At 48.1% G+C, this 15,696-nt stretch overlaps 1 protein-coding gene across 1 annotated transcript in view; it reads right to left on the reverse strand.

Moving 5' to 3' along the window:
- Positions 1-547: 547 nt before the first annotated feature.
- wdfy4 (WDFY family member 4) overlaps positions 548-15,696 on the reverse strand; it is a 97,554-nt gene continuing 82,405 nt past the window's right edge. Inside the window, exons 54-63 of the mRNA XM_056291505.1 lie at positions 14,353-14,444; positions 12,390-12,602; positions 10,781-10,901; positions 8,675-8,832; positions 7,158-7,316; positions 6,871-7,050; positions 5,420-5,602; positions 4,768-4,867; positions 3,940-4,072; positions 548-1,069 (exon numbers count right to left, since the gene is read on the reverse strand). Of these exons, the coding sequence (XP_056147480.1) occupies positions 1,006-1,069; positions 3,940-4,072; positions 4,768-4,867; positions 5,420-5,602; positions 6,871-7,050; positions 7,158-7,316; positions 8,675-8,832; positions 10,781-10,901; positions 12,390-12,602; positions 14,353-14,444 (1,403 nt within the window). The 3' untranslated portion in view covers positions 548-1,005. The remainder of the gene's footprint in view (positions 1,070-3,939; positions 4,073-4,767; positions 4,868-5,419; positions 5,603-6,870; positions 7,051-7,157; positions 7,317-8,674; positions 8,833-10,780; positions 10,902-12,389; positions 12,603-14,352; positions 14,445-15,696) is intronic.

The following is a 15,696-nucleotide window of genomic DNA, read 5'->3' on the forward strand; positions in this document are numbered from 1 at the left end:
CTCGGAGGCAGCTCAGCAGTGATCGGGGAGGGTTGCCATCCAAGCCCAGACTCTCCCAGCCTGGCGGGGAACGAAGCCTGTGACCTTCTGGTCAGAGGCATTTTGTTCTCTCGACATTTGGCTTTGACCACCTTTAATACTTGGCACAAACAATCGTGAAAGTCGAGTTCCTGACAGCCATTAAGCCTCTTTCATTTCACTACGTCGCCTTCTGACGGACTTGCTTCCCAAGATCAAACCCAGTGCACCTGACTGTGTAAGCAGAACAGGGAATGTGGGGATATTTTACACACAGACTGATTCCGGCAAGCGTGGGCAGCAGATCAAGAGCATTGAATTTTATTAAGATTTAGAAAAAAAAATTATTTACACAGATACAGACGCAATTAAATATTTATCTTCATTAAAACACCTGGAAATAGGCAACATGTTCCACCAGTGCTCGACTCTGATTTATAGAGGAACACGAGGGCATGTTCACATTAGATACGACTGCTTCGTACCGTGCCTGAGTACCACCCCCCACCCCCCACCCCCAAGCCTTTGCAGCATAGCCTCACCCGAGTACACATGAACCGTACTCGAGACCCCTTTTCCAAGTGGACCCGGGCGCGGACCACAGTATACAGTGTTCACACTTATCAAACGAACTGGGTTTTGGGGTCAAATGCACTCGGATCCGGGGTCCCTAGTGTGAAAGCACCCCAACTGCACATGGTAACATGACCCCCACCGCCGACACATTTTAATTTCGCACTCGAGACTTCCTTCGATGTCCCCGACACGGAAACGTAGCCGTCCCTGAAACCGCGGAGAAATGTAGAAGGTCTACAACAGACGCTGAACTTCGGCTTGTGTGACACCTGAGATGCAGAGGGATTCGGGTCCACGGAGGTCCGTGTGGACTGTGTCTCTCCTGCCAGCATTAAGACACGTTGAGAGGATGAAGGCTGGGGATGCGGGGGCTGCAACAACAACTGAGAACGGCGACGGATGCTGGGGCCTTCACTCGCAGACCCAGGTGAAGACCCTGCCCCAGGCGTCGCCCGCCAAAAGTGTTGCGTTGCTCCTGCACAAATAAAGGGTGAATCGGTTAGACCTGCTTATTCAAATCAGCTAATTTTGCATCAATGTGTCCAGCACATCAGCACACATGTGTGTGTTGTATTTGTGACGTATAATAACACAGTATGCTGTATGTCAGTCATGTAGGGCGGGGCAACACTTCAACATGATCATTTACCACCTTTCAATGGTACTGCATCGAGACGAAATATGGACATTCTCATATCATGATACACAAACGTGTTGTCTGTTTTAATGATACCAGCAATCTGTTACCTAGAGTTTCTCATAAAATGGGGTCTGAAATATTTGAGGGAGTATCATCTGAAAACGAGTTTTGGGTTTATATTATACTTTACCAAACAAGTCAACGATGGATTCTTAAACATGGTGTTTTCGCATGTGTCAAAATGTATGCTGGGATCTATATTGATATTTTGATAATTTTTTTTATGTAAATAGTAATTATATAAATAGTAATACATTAAATCATATAAAGAGTATTATTTAAATTAAATCAAATTAAATAATACTATCAAAAATTAAACTATTTATTTAATTAAATAATACTGTTAAATTATATAAACAGTAATAAATAAATAATAATATATTTTATTATGTATTCATTACTATTTATATATATAGATATTTTTATATAGATATATAAAATATCTATATGAAAATATCTATATATATAAATAGTAATGAATACATAATAAAATATATTATTATTTATTTATTACTGTTTATTATATATATAGATATTTTCATATAGATATATAAAATATCTATATTGATATATAATTATTTCTTTTTTTACAAAATAGGCAGCCTGTTCAGGGTGTCTGTGTGCCTGCTGCCCAATGACTGCTGGCATAGGCTCCAGCTTCCCCGCGACCCTGAGAGCAGGATAAGCAGTTCAGATGATGGATGGATGGATGGAACAGGAGCAATGTATTGTCATTTCTTTCATGTTCTTCTGCACATGAAAGAAATGACAATAAATTGTTCCTCTTCCTATTTTGTAAAATTCCCTATAGCTATCATGATATACTATTTTGTAAAATTCCCTATATCTATCATGATACAGTATTTTGTAAAATTCCCTATAGATATCATGATACAGTATTTTGTTAAATTTCCTATAGCTATCATGAAACAGTTGTAAAATTCCCTATAGCTATCATGACATAGTATTTTGTAAAATTCCCTATAGATATCATGACATAGTATTTTGTAAAATGCCCTATAGATATCATGATACAGTATTTTGTAAAATTCCCTATAGCTATCATGATATAGTATTTTGTAAAATGCCCTATAGATATCATGATACAGTTGTAAAATTCCCTATAGCTATCATGACATGGTATTTTGTAAAATTCCCTATAGCTATCATGATATAGTATTTTGTAAAATTCCCTATAGCTATCATGATATAGTATTTTGTAAAATTCCCTATAGATATCATGATATAGTATTTTGTAAAATTCCCTATAGCTATCATGATACAGTTGTAAAATTCCCTATAGATATCATGACATAGTATTTTGTAAAATTCCCTATAGCTATCATGATATAGTATTTTGTAAAATTCCCTATAGCTATCATGAAACAGTTGTTAAATTTCCTATAGCTATCATGATATAGTATTTTCTGTATCACCCAGCAGGGTTGGAGGTTGGAGTCAATTCACCCCCCCCATCCAGTCCAGAAGTAGAAACCCATCAAAACACTGAAACTACACTGATATACTGAAAACGGTTCAAACAAGAAGCAGACCTAGTGAAATGTTCATGTATGTGTAAAGGTGGAATTAGACATGAATTATCTTGATGCATGCTCCATAATGCAGGTAAGAACATCCCAGAAGGTTGAATCAGTTCATCCGGACACAAGATTAAGCGGGAGAACCGTTTCATCACTCATCTAAATGACTTGGTTAGTCTCAGCTGACGGTGGGCATCGCCCAACCTTATAAGCAGCACACTTAACAACACCATTAACTACGGCTACCATGGCCATGTGTACTACTCACACAGGACTGGCTAGTAGCTGCAGTCACAGCATCGTAAGATGGCGACAGATGTACTCTCAGGCATGAACCTGGTCGTTGGTTTCGGTTGTTATACCTCTGTTGCCATCTTACAGTGCTAGACTGCAACTATTCCCTAACCTCTGTGAGTAGTGCACACGGCCTATGAAACCCTAGTGGTCACACCCATGTTTGCATATGAAACTGGTCGTTAGGCGCTGTATTGTACTGCGCTGTTTATAAGGGGTGGGGACGCCTGCAGTCAGTTGAGACTGAAGACGTTTACGTGATGTTAGAAAAGTGGATTTATTGTGTTGGTCCGACTAAAACTGGACTTTTAAAATACATGTAAACGCGTTAGTCCCGCTGAAATCATTGTAAACCCAACTTCTCCAGGTCGGACTAACACACCGAGATGATGCGGTTGGGGATGGATTTACAATCGGCCCCCAACTGGCCTAGGCGTTCTGCGCATGATCCATAGTGCCCGCAGCGGTCTTTCATCCGATAGCAACCAGCTAAAAGGGGGCATATCGCCACCTACCGTACCGGGGTCGGACATACTCCCGTCAATAAGTCGATTCTGCCCCGGTCCTTGTAGACCGGGGCAACGACGTAGTCCCACTACATGGCCTAATGGAGCTGTAACCGTAGCGTGACTTAACCGTGCATGTAAACACAGTCACTTAGCTGAGTGATGACACGTTGTGTCCAGATGAACTGATTCAACCGTCTGTGACTGTCCTACCTGGACTACTGAGCACGCATGAAGACACATGCCTGCTACACATGGGCTGTGTGCATGTAAACTGCTACATATGTAGTGTAAAGTCCCACACCTGGACATGGCGAGGGCCGTGATGGCCGGATTCGTCTTGTTGGGGCGTTTCGATGCGGCCTGGCCGCGGCTCAGCTCTCGGCACAGCACCAGGTGCCTCTCCCAGCCTTTAGCCCCGCCCGCGCCGCCGCTCGCTGTGGACAAGACAAACAAGCACCCACAACCTTAACGCATCACGCAAAACAAAACCGAACATACTCGAATTTGTATGGTCCCATTACCACCGAATCACCGTTCAGACGCCGACCCAAACACCCGGAACCCGGGGCCCGCCCGACACCCAAGCAGACACACACGTGTACCCGCGGTCAGCGGGCCGTTAAACGCAGCGAAATCCCTCCAATATAAACGCTCTGGTGTTAGGCGAAGACCGGCCCCGGTGTAATTTACCAAGTGTAATACTCCTACGAGGTGACACGGGGGCTGCAGCCCAACCTATGCCAAATTGGATCTGGGTATTATTGCTTTCTAAATGATACACACGCACACACGTCAGCAGAATCACTCATCAGTGTTTACTGCCTCTACGTTTAATAACTTTATAACAACATAACTCCTGCTCGTCCTAATGCGAGCGAGGGAGGAGCGCCGGCATTACAAACGCTCGTCTGGAGATGAGGAGCTGACAAACGCCTCACGATTAAAGATCTAAATAACACGAGAGCCCCAGAACCCGCTTTTCAAACCAGAAGCGCTCCCGTTCATCCCACGGCTCCGCCGTCGGCACGCCGTCCACACGCGGCCGACGCGAGACCGCGGCTGTGGGCGTGCCGGTGCCGCGTGCGGCGCCGTTCTGCAGAAGGGGTTAGAGGGGGAGCTGCAGGATTACCGTCTCCGTCCGTCCTGGCTGCCGAACGGCTCTGCCCCGGGGACGCGGGCTCCTCCGGAGGGTCAGGTAATTGTGTTCTGGTGTACTCTGTCTTCCATATCTGTGTGAGGGACACGTAACGAGTAGTAAAATCAGACATAATTCAAAATAATAACACACACAGACACACACACACACACACACACACACAAACAAAAGCCATAACTCAAGATAATAATAATATAGTAATCCCATTTGTTGTGTATGTGGCATGGGCACCGACTCCCAAGTGAAACCCAATTTAGAGTTTGCAGCTTTGATTGCGGCAAGGCAGCATATGCTTATATTAATCCATGCACGGCGTGCACGTGCACGTGCACACACACACACACACACACACACTCTTTCACTCTCTCGCTCTCCACACATACACACACATCCATATGCTGTTATTAAAACCTTGGTGGACATCCAAACCGCTACCTGGAAGGCTAATACCCACATAATGACTGCCATATTTGAATACTGTATAGTACGACGGCCCGACTGCAGAGCAAAACTCTCGTTCTTGCCTATTACTCCGCGAACAGCTACCCGGGAACCAACTCTGAGACGGACATGCCCGCCTCAACGCCGCCCCCCCACATGCACAGAACCACAGACGGAGACTCACGCGAACGACGCCGTCGGCGCAGCCCGTGACGATGGCGTTGCGCGGGTCCCACTCCTGCCTCTGCGTGAAGCTCACGCACAGGATGTCCCCCTGCGGCCCGCAGGAAGTGTTGACGTGGGTCAGCAGCTGGCCCTTCATCGTCCACAGGTACAGCAGGGCCCCCGCACACGAGGCGATCTCACCCTTGGGAGCGGGAACATTGAGTGGACGCGTGTACGGACGGAAACGCACACACACGCACAAACACGTACAGTGGAGAGGTTATGCATCACACCATCCTCATACTGAGACGTGAGAGAGGACACAATATATACTGAGAGAGAGAAGGAGGGAGAGAGAGAGTGTGTCACAAAAAGAGAGAGAGAGTGTGTCACAAAAAGAGAGAGAGTGTGTCACAAAAAGAGAGAGAGAGTGTGTCACAAAAAGAGAGAGAGAGTGTGTCACAAAAAGAGAGAGAGAGTGTGTCACAAAAAGAGAGAGAGAGTGTGTCACAAAAAGAGAGAGAGTGTGTCACAAAAAGAGAGAGAGAGTGTGTCACAAAAAGAGAGAGAGAGTGTGTCACAAAAAGAGAGAGAGAGTGTGCCACAAAAAGAGAGAGAGTGTGTCACAAAAAGAGAGAGAGAGTGTGTCACAAAAAGAGAGAGAGTGTGTCACAAAAAGAGAGAGAGTGTGTCACAAAAAGAGAGAGAGTGTGCCACAAAAAGAGAGAGAGAGTGTGTCACAAAAAGAGAGAGAGAGTGTGCCACAAAAAGAGAGAGAGAGTGTGTCACAAAAAGAGAGAGTGTGTCACAAAAACAGAGAGAGTGTGTCACAAAAAGAGAGAGAGAGTGTGTCACAAAGAGAGAGAGAGTGTGTCACAAAAAGAGAGAGAGAGTGTGTCACAAAAACAGAGAGAGTGTGTCACAAAAAGAGAGAGAGAGTGTGTCACAAAAAGAGAGAGAGAGTGTGTCACAAAAAGAGAGAGAGAGTGTGTCACAAAAAGAGAGAGAGAGTGTGCCACAAAAAGAGAGAGAGTGTGTCACAAAAAGAGAGAGAGAGTGTGTCACAAAAAGAGAGAGAGTGTGTCACAAAAAGAGAGAGAGTGTGTCACAAAAAGAGAGAGAGTGTGCCACAAAAAGAGAGAGAGAGTGTGTCACAAAAAGAGAGAGAGAGTGTGCCACAAAAAGAGAGAGAGAGTGTGTCACAAAAAGAGAGAGTGTGTCACAAAAACAGAGAGAGTGTGTCACAAAAAGAGAGAGAGAGTGTGTCACAAAGAGAGAGAGAGTGTGTCACAAAAAGAGAGAGAGAGTGTGTCACAAAAACAGAGAGAGTGTGTCACAAAAAGAGAGAGAGAGTGTGTCACAAAAAGAGAGAGAGAGTGTGCCACAAAAAGAGAGAGAGAGTGTGTGTGTTACAGAGAGAGCTTGTGTGTGTGTGTGTGTGTGTGTGTGTGTGCATGTACTGGGACTCACGGTGAGGTCGTTGATGGCCAGGGCGGTGATGGCGGCCCTGTGTCCCGCCAGCTGGGCGATGAAGCTGAGCTCCTCCAGGTCCCACAGGATGCAGGTGAGGTCCAGGGAGCCGCTCACCATCACGCCGTGCACCTCGGACACCGCCAGGCACGCCACCGCGCCCGTGTGGCCGTACAGCGGCTGCCGGGGGGAGGAAAGAGACACACACGGGTGTCCTCATACGTCTGAAGATGGGGTGACTGTATTACCCCCCGCCCCCCGCCCCCCCCCCACACACACACACTCACCTTCTTCAGCTTCATGTGGGTGAGTTTGTCCTTGCCCACTGCAACGTCCCAAACACACACCGCGGTGCTGGTTCCCGCTGTGACCACGGTAGTTTGGTTAGGACAGGTGGCGCACAACGTCTCCCCCCAGTCGCACAAACTCTCACACACCGCAAAGGTCTGCAGGTGGACATGAAGGCATTAAGGTAACAGGACTTCATCTGGGATGTACATGATATCTGTTGCTCATGGAGGGTCACATTATTATTATTATCATTATTTTCATATCATATTATTTTCTCCCCAATTGTACCCGGTCAATTGCCCCACTCTTCCCGAGCCGTCCCGGTTGCCGCTCCACCCCCTCTGCCAATCCGGGGGGGGGGGGCTGCATTTGCCAGCCACTTCTTTTCACCTGACAGTGAGGAGTTTCACCAGGGGGGATGTAGCACGTGGGAGGATCCCGCTATCCCCCCCCCCTCCCAAACAGGCGCCCCGACCGACCAGAGGAGGCGCTAGTGCAGAGACCAGGACACACACCCACATCCGGCTTCCCACCCGCAGACACGGCCGATTGTGTCTGTAGGGAGGCAACACGAGGGATTCGAACCGGCGATCCCCGTGTTGGTGGGCGACTACGGGAGTTTCAGCAGTGTGCAACTGGGCTGTGTTGAACTTCCAGCTGGACCCTGAACAAAACCCTGCTAAAAAGATGCGAGTCCAGTGGGTTCTTGGCCTCAGGAACATGTCCCGGCTGGAAAACTGGTCTATAACCCAGTTTATAAACCCGGTCTACAAGGTGTTCCTGGTTTACCCGGACTTGTGTGAACCCTGACTCGGCACCGAATGATGAGGCGAGCTGTGATTTGTAAACCTGCGGCGGGTACACTGAGAAATATGCTGAAATGTGAAATACTGTGCAGTAACTGGGACACAGGGTAGCGCCGCCAAAACATGGCCGTTTTGGGGCGTCCAGGCAGCGTGGCGGTCTATTCTGTTGTCCACCGACACGAGGGTCGCCGGTCTGAATCCCCGTGTCGCCTACGGCTCGGTTGGGCGTCCCTACGGACACAACTGGCCGTGTCTACCTGCAGCCGGATGCGGGTATATGTCCCGGTCGCTCCGCTAGCGCCTCCTCTGGTCGGCTGGGGCACCTGTTCGGGGGGGGAAGGGGGACCTGGGGGGAATAGCGGGATCCCACATGCTACGTGCCCCTGGTGAAACTCCTCACCGTCAGGTGAGAAGAAGCGGCCGGCGAATGCAGCCTTCTCCGGATCAGCAGAGGGGGTGGAGCAGGGGCCGGGGCGGCTCGGGAGAGCGGGGTGATTGGCCGGATACAAATTGGGGGCGGGGGGGGGGGGAGTGAAGAAAAAAATAAAAAGAGAGTGGGGAAAGAAAAAACATGTTGATTTTATCCACGTAGGAGTCATCCGTCGTTCTCTTTATTTCTCTCTGAGTCGTGCATATTTGCTAGTCTACGAGCGGGTCCTCCTCGCTCCTCCCCCCCGGCGGGTCGTGGAGCCGGTCTCGGCGGGTACCTTCTCCGTGGCGCAGTTTCCGAAGGCGCAGCTGTTGTCGGGAAAGCCCCAGCTGAACACGCAGCTCCGCTGAGGCGACAGGAGGAGTCGATTCCTCTCCAAAACCAGGACCTCCTTCTCCAGGCAGGCTATCTGACCCACGGGTCCGCGGGGCAGCTCTGTGGGGGGGGGGGGGGGGGAGGAGCAGAAGGGGGTGGGGCGTTACGCACAGTGAGGGCTTATGGACAACGAAGCACCGTGAGCTGAAATAAGAAAAGATGTGTCGTAAAAACAAATCATAAAGAGCAATAACAAGTTGTCGTTGTTTTTGGTTCGGGGGATTTTGTACTTGTTAAAAGTAGTAGTGATAGGAGGAAGGGGAGCCGAACGGGAGCGTGACCTCCTCCTGCCTCCGCTGTGCCCAGATAAACTCACCTAGTCAAATAAAGGTGATTGCTCCTCAAAACATCAAATTAATGAGTTCGGTGGCTCAGGAAAACTGCACCCAAATTCATTTAATTGACTGCTGAAAAGTGGGCGATTAAATGGCCATCCTAGGTCACGCCGCGCCGAGGTCACGCCGCGCCGAGGCCACGCCGCGCCGAGGCCACGCCCTATCGGGGGACACACACGTCCTGGACAGCACGAGGTGTGTGTGTGTGTGTGTGTGTGTGTGCTGGCGTGGCTGAAATTGTGCCTCTAATTGACCCATTCACGCAGGAAGCGGGCCAGAAATCGTTACGTCCCACCGCCGGCGCCGCCCCCCTACGTCCCCAGAAAGACGGGGCGTCCGCATTAGTCTCGGCGGCGCCCCCTATTCATCTCTGTCTGCTTATTGATCAGGTCGGACGCGCTCGGATTTAATATGAAACGTAATATGCAGGGCTCCCTCCCCGAGCGTTGGGCGCTCGTCTTCTCCGCCTCAGTGGGCCTTCGGGGACGCTCCCATTATTAAGTAGGGCTCAGCAGAGGAGTCGTCTCCTGCAGATCTCCTCTGCCGCGAGAATTAATCTGCAGGTGAATCCGGCCCGCTTCCGCGACTCCCCGTAGACCCAGGAGGGCCTCTTATGTAATAGCTGACGTAAAACGGTGCGAAACACAATAAATGAGTAACGCTACAAAACGATAAGGGCTGGAAATGGCTGTAATTGATTCAATTTCATTCTCTCGCGCTGAAACGACGCCGGCGACTCGGCTGACAGAAAAATCCTTCATCGGTTTGGCGTTATTGTCGGACTTTTTGTTGAGATGAAGAAAACGGTTTTCACGGGCTCAGGTGGCGCCTCGCTGTCTCAGAGGTCACAACTGCTTTTCGATGACTTTTCCCGACACCTCTCCGTAATTTGGTGCTTAATTTCCCTGACCAAAAGGAATTATTACTGTTTTGCCATTTTTCTCCCCGACTGTACCCGGCCAATCACCCCGCTCTCCCGAGTCGTCCCGGTCGCTGCTCCACCCCCCTCTGCCGATCCGGGGAGGGCTGCAGACTACCCCATGCCTCCTCCCATACATGTGGAGTCGCCAGCCGCTTCTTTTCACCTGACAGTGAGGAGTTTCACCAGGGGGGACGTAGCGCCTGGGAGGATCACGCTATCCCCCCCCCCCCGAACAGGCGCCCCAACCTTTGGTCGGTTGGGGCGCCTGTTCGCTAGGGCAGCGACCAGGACACATACCCACATCCGGCTTCCCACCCACAGACACGGCCAGTTGTGTCTGTAGGGACGCCCGACCAACCCAGAGGTAACAAGGGGATTCGAACCGGAGAGCCGTGTTGGTAGGCAACAGAATAGACCACTATGCCACCCGCACACCCACAGCTACTAACCGATTTGAGAGCCAGCCAGCGGAGGCACATGTAGGACACTGAGACAAATGCCTCCATCCACACACACAGCACAAATACTGAAGACCGCCGCAATTGTTCCAGTTTTTAAATTTGTCAACCCCTCTCTTCAACAGAGTTGATGCCGCTTTAGTCAGGTTTCCACGACTTATCCAAAACTTTGACAAAATTCGAATTTTACATAACTTTTCCAGGGCCCAATAACTACATATTCAAATTAAGGACTCTTCTAGGTTTTTTACGACCGTGTGTACCACCCATGTGAATGATGTGTCAGGATGTACCTTTAAACGGCTGCGCGGAGGTCTTGAGTTTGTCCAGTCTGAAGAAGAAGGGAGTGGGCTGGGGTGGCGAAGAGCCCTCCTTCTTTGAGGCATTGCGAGGAGAGTGAGGCTTGGTGAAGAGCTACGGGACAGGAGAAATCATTCACAGATGGTGAAAGTTGATTTTAACTATAATTAACACAAAGAAGCGGATAATTCTTGCTTATAGCATTTTACCCTTGCATTGTCCCCATTCCCCATGTCAGTTCTGCCTCTTTTACCCAGTTTCAGACCATGACAATTTCCGTGTCAGAGAACTCCTCCCCCTGCATCTTAGACATAATCCCCACTAAGCTGCTCAAGGAGGTGTTTTCCCCTGTTAGCCCCGTTATTCTGCAAATTCTTAATAATTCTCCGGCCTCTGGTTCTTTTCCAGACTAAAGAAACCTAATTTGGATCCCCCGTCCTTAAGTAACTACAGACCAGTCTCTAAATTGTCTTTTTTATCCTAGGCTCTGGAGGAAGTAATTTCATCTCATTTGATTTCTTTTATGAACACTAACAGTGTTTTTAACAGTTTCCAGTCTGGTTTTAGAGCACCTCATAGCACTGAGACAGCTCTAGCTAGTTAAGATTACTCATGACCTACTGCTGACTGCAGACCGAGGTGACTGCTCAATTTTAGTTCTTTTAGACTGAAGTGCTGCCTTTGACACAGTCAATCACAGTGTCCTCTTACATCGCTTAGAGACTTGGGTTGGCATCAAGGGCTCGCTCTTTGTTTATTGCACTCATACCTCGCCAACAGAACTTTTTCTATTGTTCTGGGTAACTCTACTTCCGCGAAAGCTCTGTTGAGTTGTGGTGTCCCTCAAGGTCCAGTTCTTGCCCCCCCCTTCTGTCTTCTATATTACATGCCGCCTCTTGGCCAGGTTATTCAAAGTCATGGTTTGTAATACCATTTTTAGGCCTCTTTTTCTGAAACTCGTGGGAAGAGCACCAAATTCGTTCTTACCCGGAGAGGCTTTTTATTATTTCCCTTTATTCTTTTTTAAAAGGAAACATTTTATTGCAGCCAGTATGATGCCCATGCTGATAACAAACAAGTAAGCTCAGGTGAAATGAACACAGAATCAGCAACGGTTGTTCTTTCTGCCACACAGTAAGAAGGAGTAGAAGAAGAACAAGAGCATCTGTAGTGACAGATGCATTTGAGAGCAGACTTGGACAAGCCACACAAAGATGAGATTTTATACTTTATTACAAATATGTTCAAACAATATGTTTCCCTCAGATAATAGGAAAGGGTTCAAGGATTTCAGAAAGGTAAATTACACTCTGGACACCTCACCTAACCCAAGTCAAAAGTGCACAAAGGGAGTGTTCCAGGAAATTGTCCATACATTTCCATGGGAGTAGCACTCATACAGTGGATTGTGCTACAGGGCTGAATGTTGTGATGCAGTTGAGCGCAGCACATACTTTATAGCTCACCCTGGTCCTATCTTTAGCTCACCCTGCTTACAAACCCATGCTTTTCCCATGGTGTCATATGTTGAACATTATATGCTGACGGTTTGTCAACAGAGTCAATACATGATGCCGTGGAATGAGGACGCATTGTGCTTACCTGCTTGGGAACCTGGCCAAAGTTGCTAACGTATCCCAAGATTGTGCTCTTGATGAGGGGGTCTGCGAGGGCTTCCTGCCCCCGTCTCTGCGCATAGAAGTAAGGGTGGAACGTGTTGATACTTTCCACAGCCGCTGGACCTTGCTGGCGGTGACCGAAGATCAGGTCAATCCAGAGGTGGAGATGGGAACTGACATAGTCACTTTCCAAAGCCTGAGGGGGAAACCCAGGACAAAGGAGGAAACGGCTAAACCCATCTGCTTTAACGATATTTCAAAACCTGCTGCATTTGTACTCTGCACTTTGAAAATGCAGGCGGCACACTCACTGCTATAGCAGCGGTACCGAAACATGACTCAAACTGTTAACGCCGGAGTTAAAAAAAAAACCCCCACCCTAACTTCAGTGAAAACGCATTGCACAACCAATCAGATTATTCCAGCGCTGCACAATTACCTCGTAAAGTCAATTCAAAAAGAGCCCAAAACGACAGGAAGGTACGCGGAGCCGTGTTATGACTTTAACTTTATATCCAAAATAAAACAATGATGTGGGTGCACTTAGCTTGAGATTGGTTTGGAGCAGTAAATGAAGGAAAAGTGGGCATTATGACCAGGAGTACCCGTACATCCAAACTCAATAACTCTATCTGGGAATAACGGAAAGCTGAACCCCAACCCCCCCCCCCCCCCATATCTATTGGTCTCATAACAGGGGATATATTGAACCGAGTAAATTTGCACATGAACAAAAAAAACAAACACAAACAAGCTACTAAAATAGCTCATTTTGCGAGAATGGTGGGCAATATAAGTAGTTCAGTAGATTACAGATCGGTAACCACCATGCACGCCCTGAGGTCTGTAGTGTTGGGGGTGTGGTGGGGTGTGGGTGGGGAATCATATACCGAACAAATGAGAACAAGAGAAGGGACAGACATGTATAACAATCCCGCAGAGAGGAAAAAATGAAAATAGAAAAAGAGAGAGACTAGAGAGAGAAAACGTTTAGCTCAGTAAACAGCAGACAGGAATTATGTTGTTAGGGGGAACAGAGAGCCTTGTGCCGGTCCTGAATTGGATTAAAGAGGCTTGTCCTGCAACGACAGCAGTCTCCAGCACAGATAGATGGCTTTTCTGGATTAGCACAACAAGTATTTATGGTCTGCGGAAGTGGCAAGGGTGTAAAGACGTTAAGTCCCATTGTTAAGAGCCGGAGACAAACTCAGAGGCTTATCGTGACTTTTTTTTTTTTTTTTTTTAATTTCCCCCCCTTTTTCTCCCCAATTGTATCCGGCCAATCACCCCACTCTCCCGAGCCGTCCCGGCCCCTGCTCCGCCCCCTCTGCCGATCCAAGGGGGGGCTGCAGACTATACCACGCGCCTCCTCCGATACACGTGGAGTCGCCGGCCGCTTCTTTTCACCTGACAGTGAGGAGTTTCGCCAGGGGGACGTAGCGCGTGGAAGGATCACGCTATTCCCCCCAACACCCCCCCCCCTCGAACAGGCGCCCCGACCGACCAGAGGAGGTGCTAGTGCAGTGACCAGGACACATACCCACATCCGGCTTCCCACCCGCAGACACGGCCAATTGTGTCTGTAGGGACGGAATCCCGATCAAGCCGGGGGTAACACGGGGATTCAAACTGCCGATCCCCGTGTTGGTAGGCAACGGAATAGACCGCCGCGCCACCCAGACACCCAAAACACCTCATTTCAAAGGCAGAAAGGGTTAAGAACAAGCTACTGTAGAGCCCTTACAGACTGGTCAGACTAATGAAGACTAACCGCCTGACTGTAGTCGCCACAGTTTCGGTGTTGCCGCTTCGGTAGTTTACTATGAATACTTGTGTCCTACATACTTGATCTGTCCAAACCAGACACGGTATTGGGTCTCTTGGGAAAAGGTCATGTGTGTATAGTCGGCCGGGCTGGCCAGTTGAAAGGTCAGGAGGTCACTGACCTCTCGATGGACCCTAATGAACTCCTGGGGGTCATCTTTGGCCCATGGAGGCAACACCACATCTCCTAGAGCAGTACCATCCTCCATGCAGCCTGCAAAGACATGAATGTACACACATTTACAGGTCACCACCACACAGTATGCACGCAAAAACAAAACGAAACAAAACAAAACAAAACAAACTGCAGTCACTTAAACTGAGCAGAATGACCTCAGCCTGCAATTAACTCCACTTAGAGAGTTTACACATGCTGTTGTGTTGGAAACAAAAGTTGTTTTTTCCCCCTCGACAGATTTCCATGAGTCAAGCAAATTCTTTGTGAGACAGTACAAGCCTGTTTCATTCCAGAAGCAGTCATCAGCTGATCTCACTTGACTCACTGGATTATATATATATATATATATATATATATAGCGCTTTTTTCCCCGAAACCATCAATGGTGTTGATAGAAGTGCTCAACTAATGAGAAGCAGCAGAATATCAATACAGATGCAGGAAAATGCAGCTGATGAGTGCACGACACACGAAATAGGTTTGTACTGCTATGTATTAAAACTTTTTTCCTGCATCTGTATTGATATATATATATATATATATGTGTGTTGTAGGGATAACACTCATATTATATCATATAATATCATATTATATTATATTATTTTAGATTGGCTAACATAATATTGAGCAGTCTGTGTGTGTCTCTGAAAGGACCCTCAAACTGTGCTTAAAGTGTCTGCTGGTGGCAAATCTGTGAATGTGAGATCTATAAGAAAATGTGAATAACAGCACTAAATTATACGGCTGTATGTATTGCTTTGTTATTCACTTCTTCTTATACACTGCGGCCTATTGGTAAACCAGGAAGTAAGTTTTCACATTCACGCTTTGTTGACCAGTGACGTTACCAGGGCACACTTCTGGAGGCAAAAAGAAGACTGCTCAATATTATGGTTGCTAATGGAGGGTTTTCCCTACCGGTTTCCTCCCACAGTCCAAAGACGTGTAGGTCAGGTGACTCGACAGACCACCAGACCATCACAGCCCACCCCACACACACACACACACACACACATTCACATTCACACCTAGGGACAATTTAGCACCGCCAAATAACCTGACCTACATGTCTTTGGACTGTGGGAGGAACCCGGAGCCCCCGGAGGAAACCCACACAGACACGGGGAGAACATGCAAACTCCACACAGAGGACGACCCGGGACGACCCCCAAGGTTGGACTAACCCAGGGCTCGAACCCAGGACCTTCTTGCTGTGAGGTGACTGCACTGAACACTGCGCCACCGTGTCGCCCAATACACACACACACACACACATATTATATATATA

The sequence above is a fragment of the Lampris incognitus genome, chromosome 13 (assembly GCF_029633865.1).
Source record: "Lampris incognitus isolate fLamInc1 chromosome 13, fLamInc1.hap2, whole genome shotgun sequence".
NCBI lineage: Eukaryota > Metazoa > Chordata > Actinopteri > Lampriformes > Lampridae > Lampris > Lampris incognitus.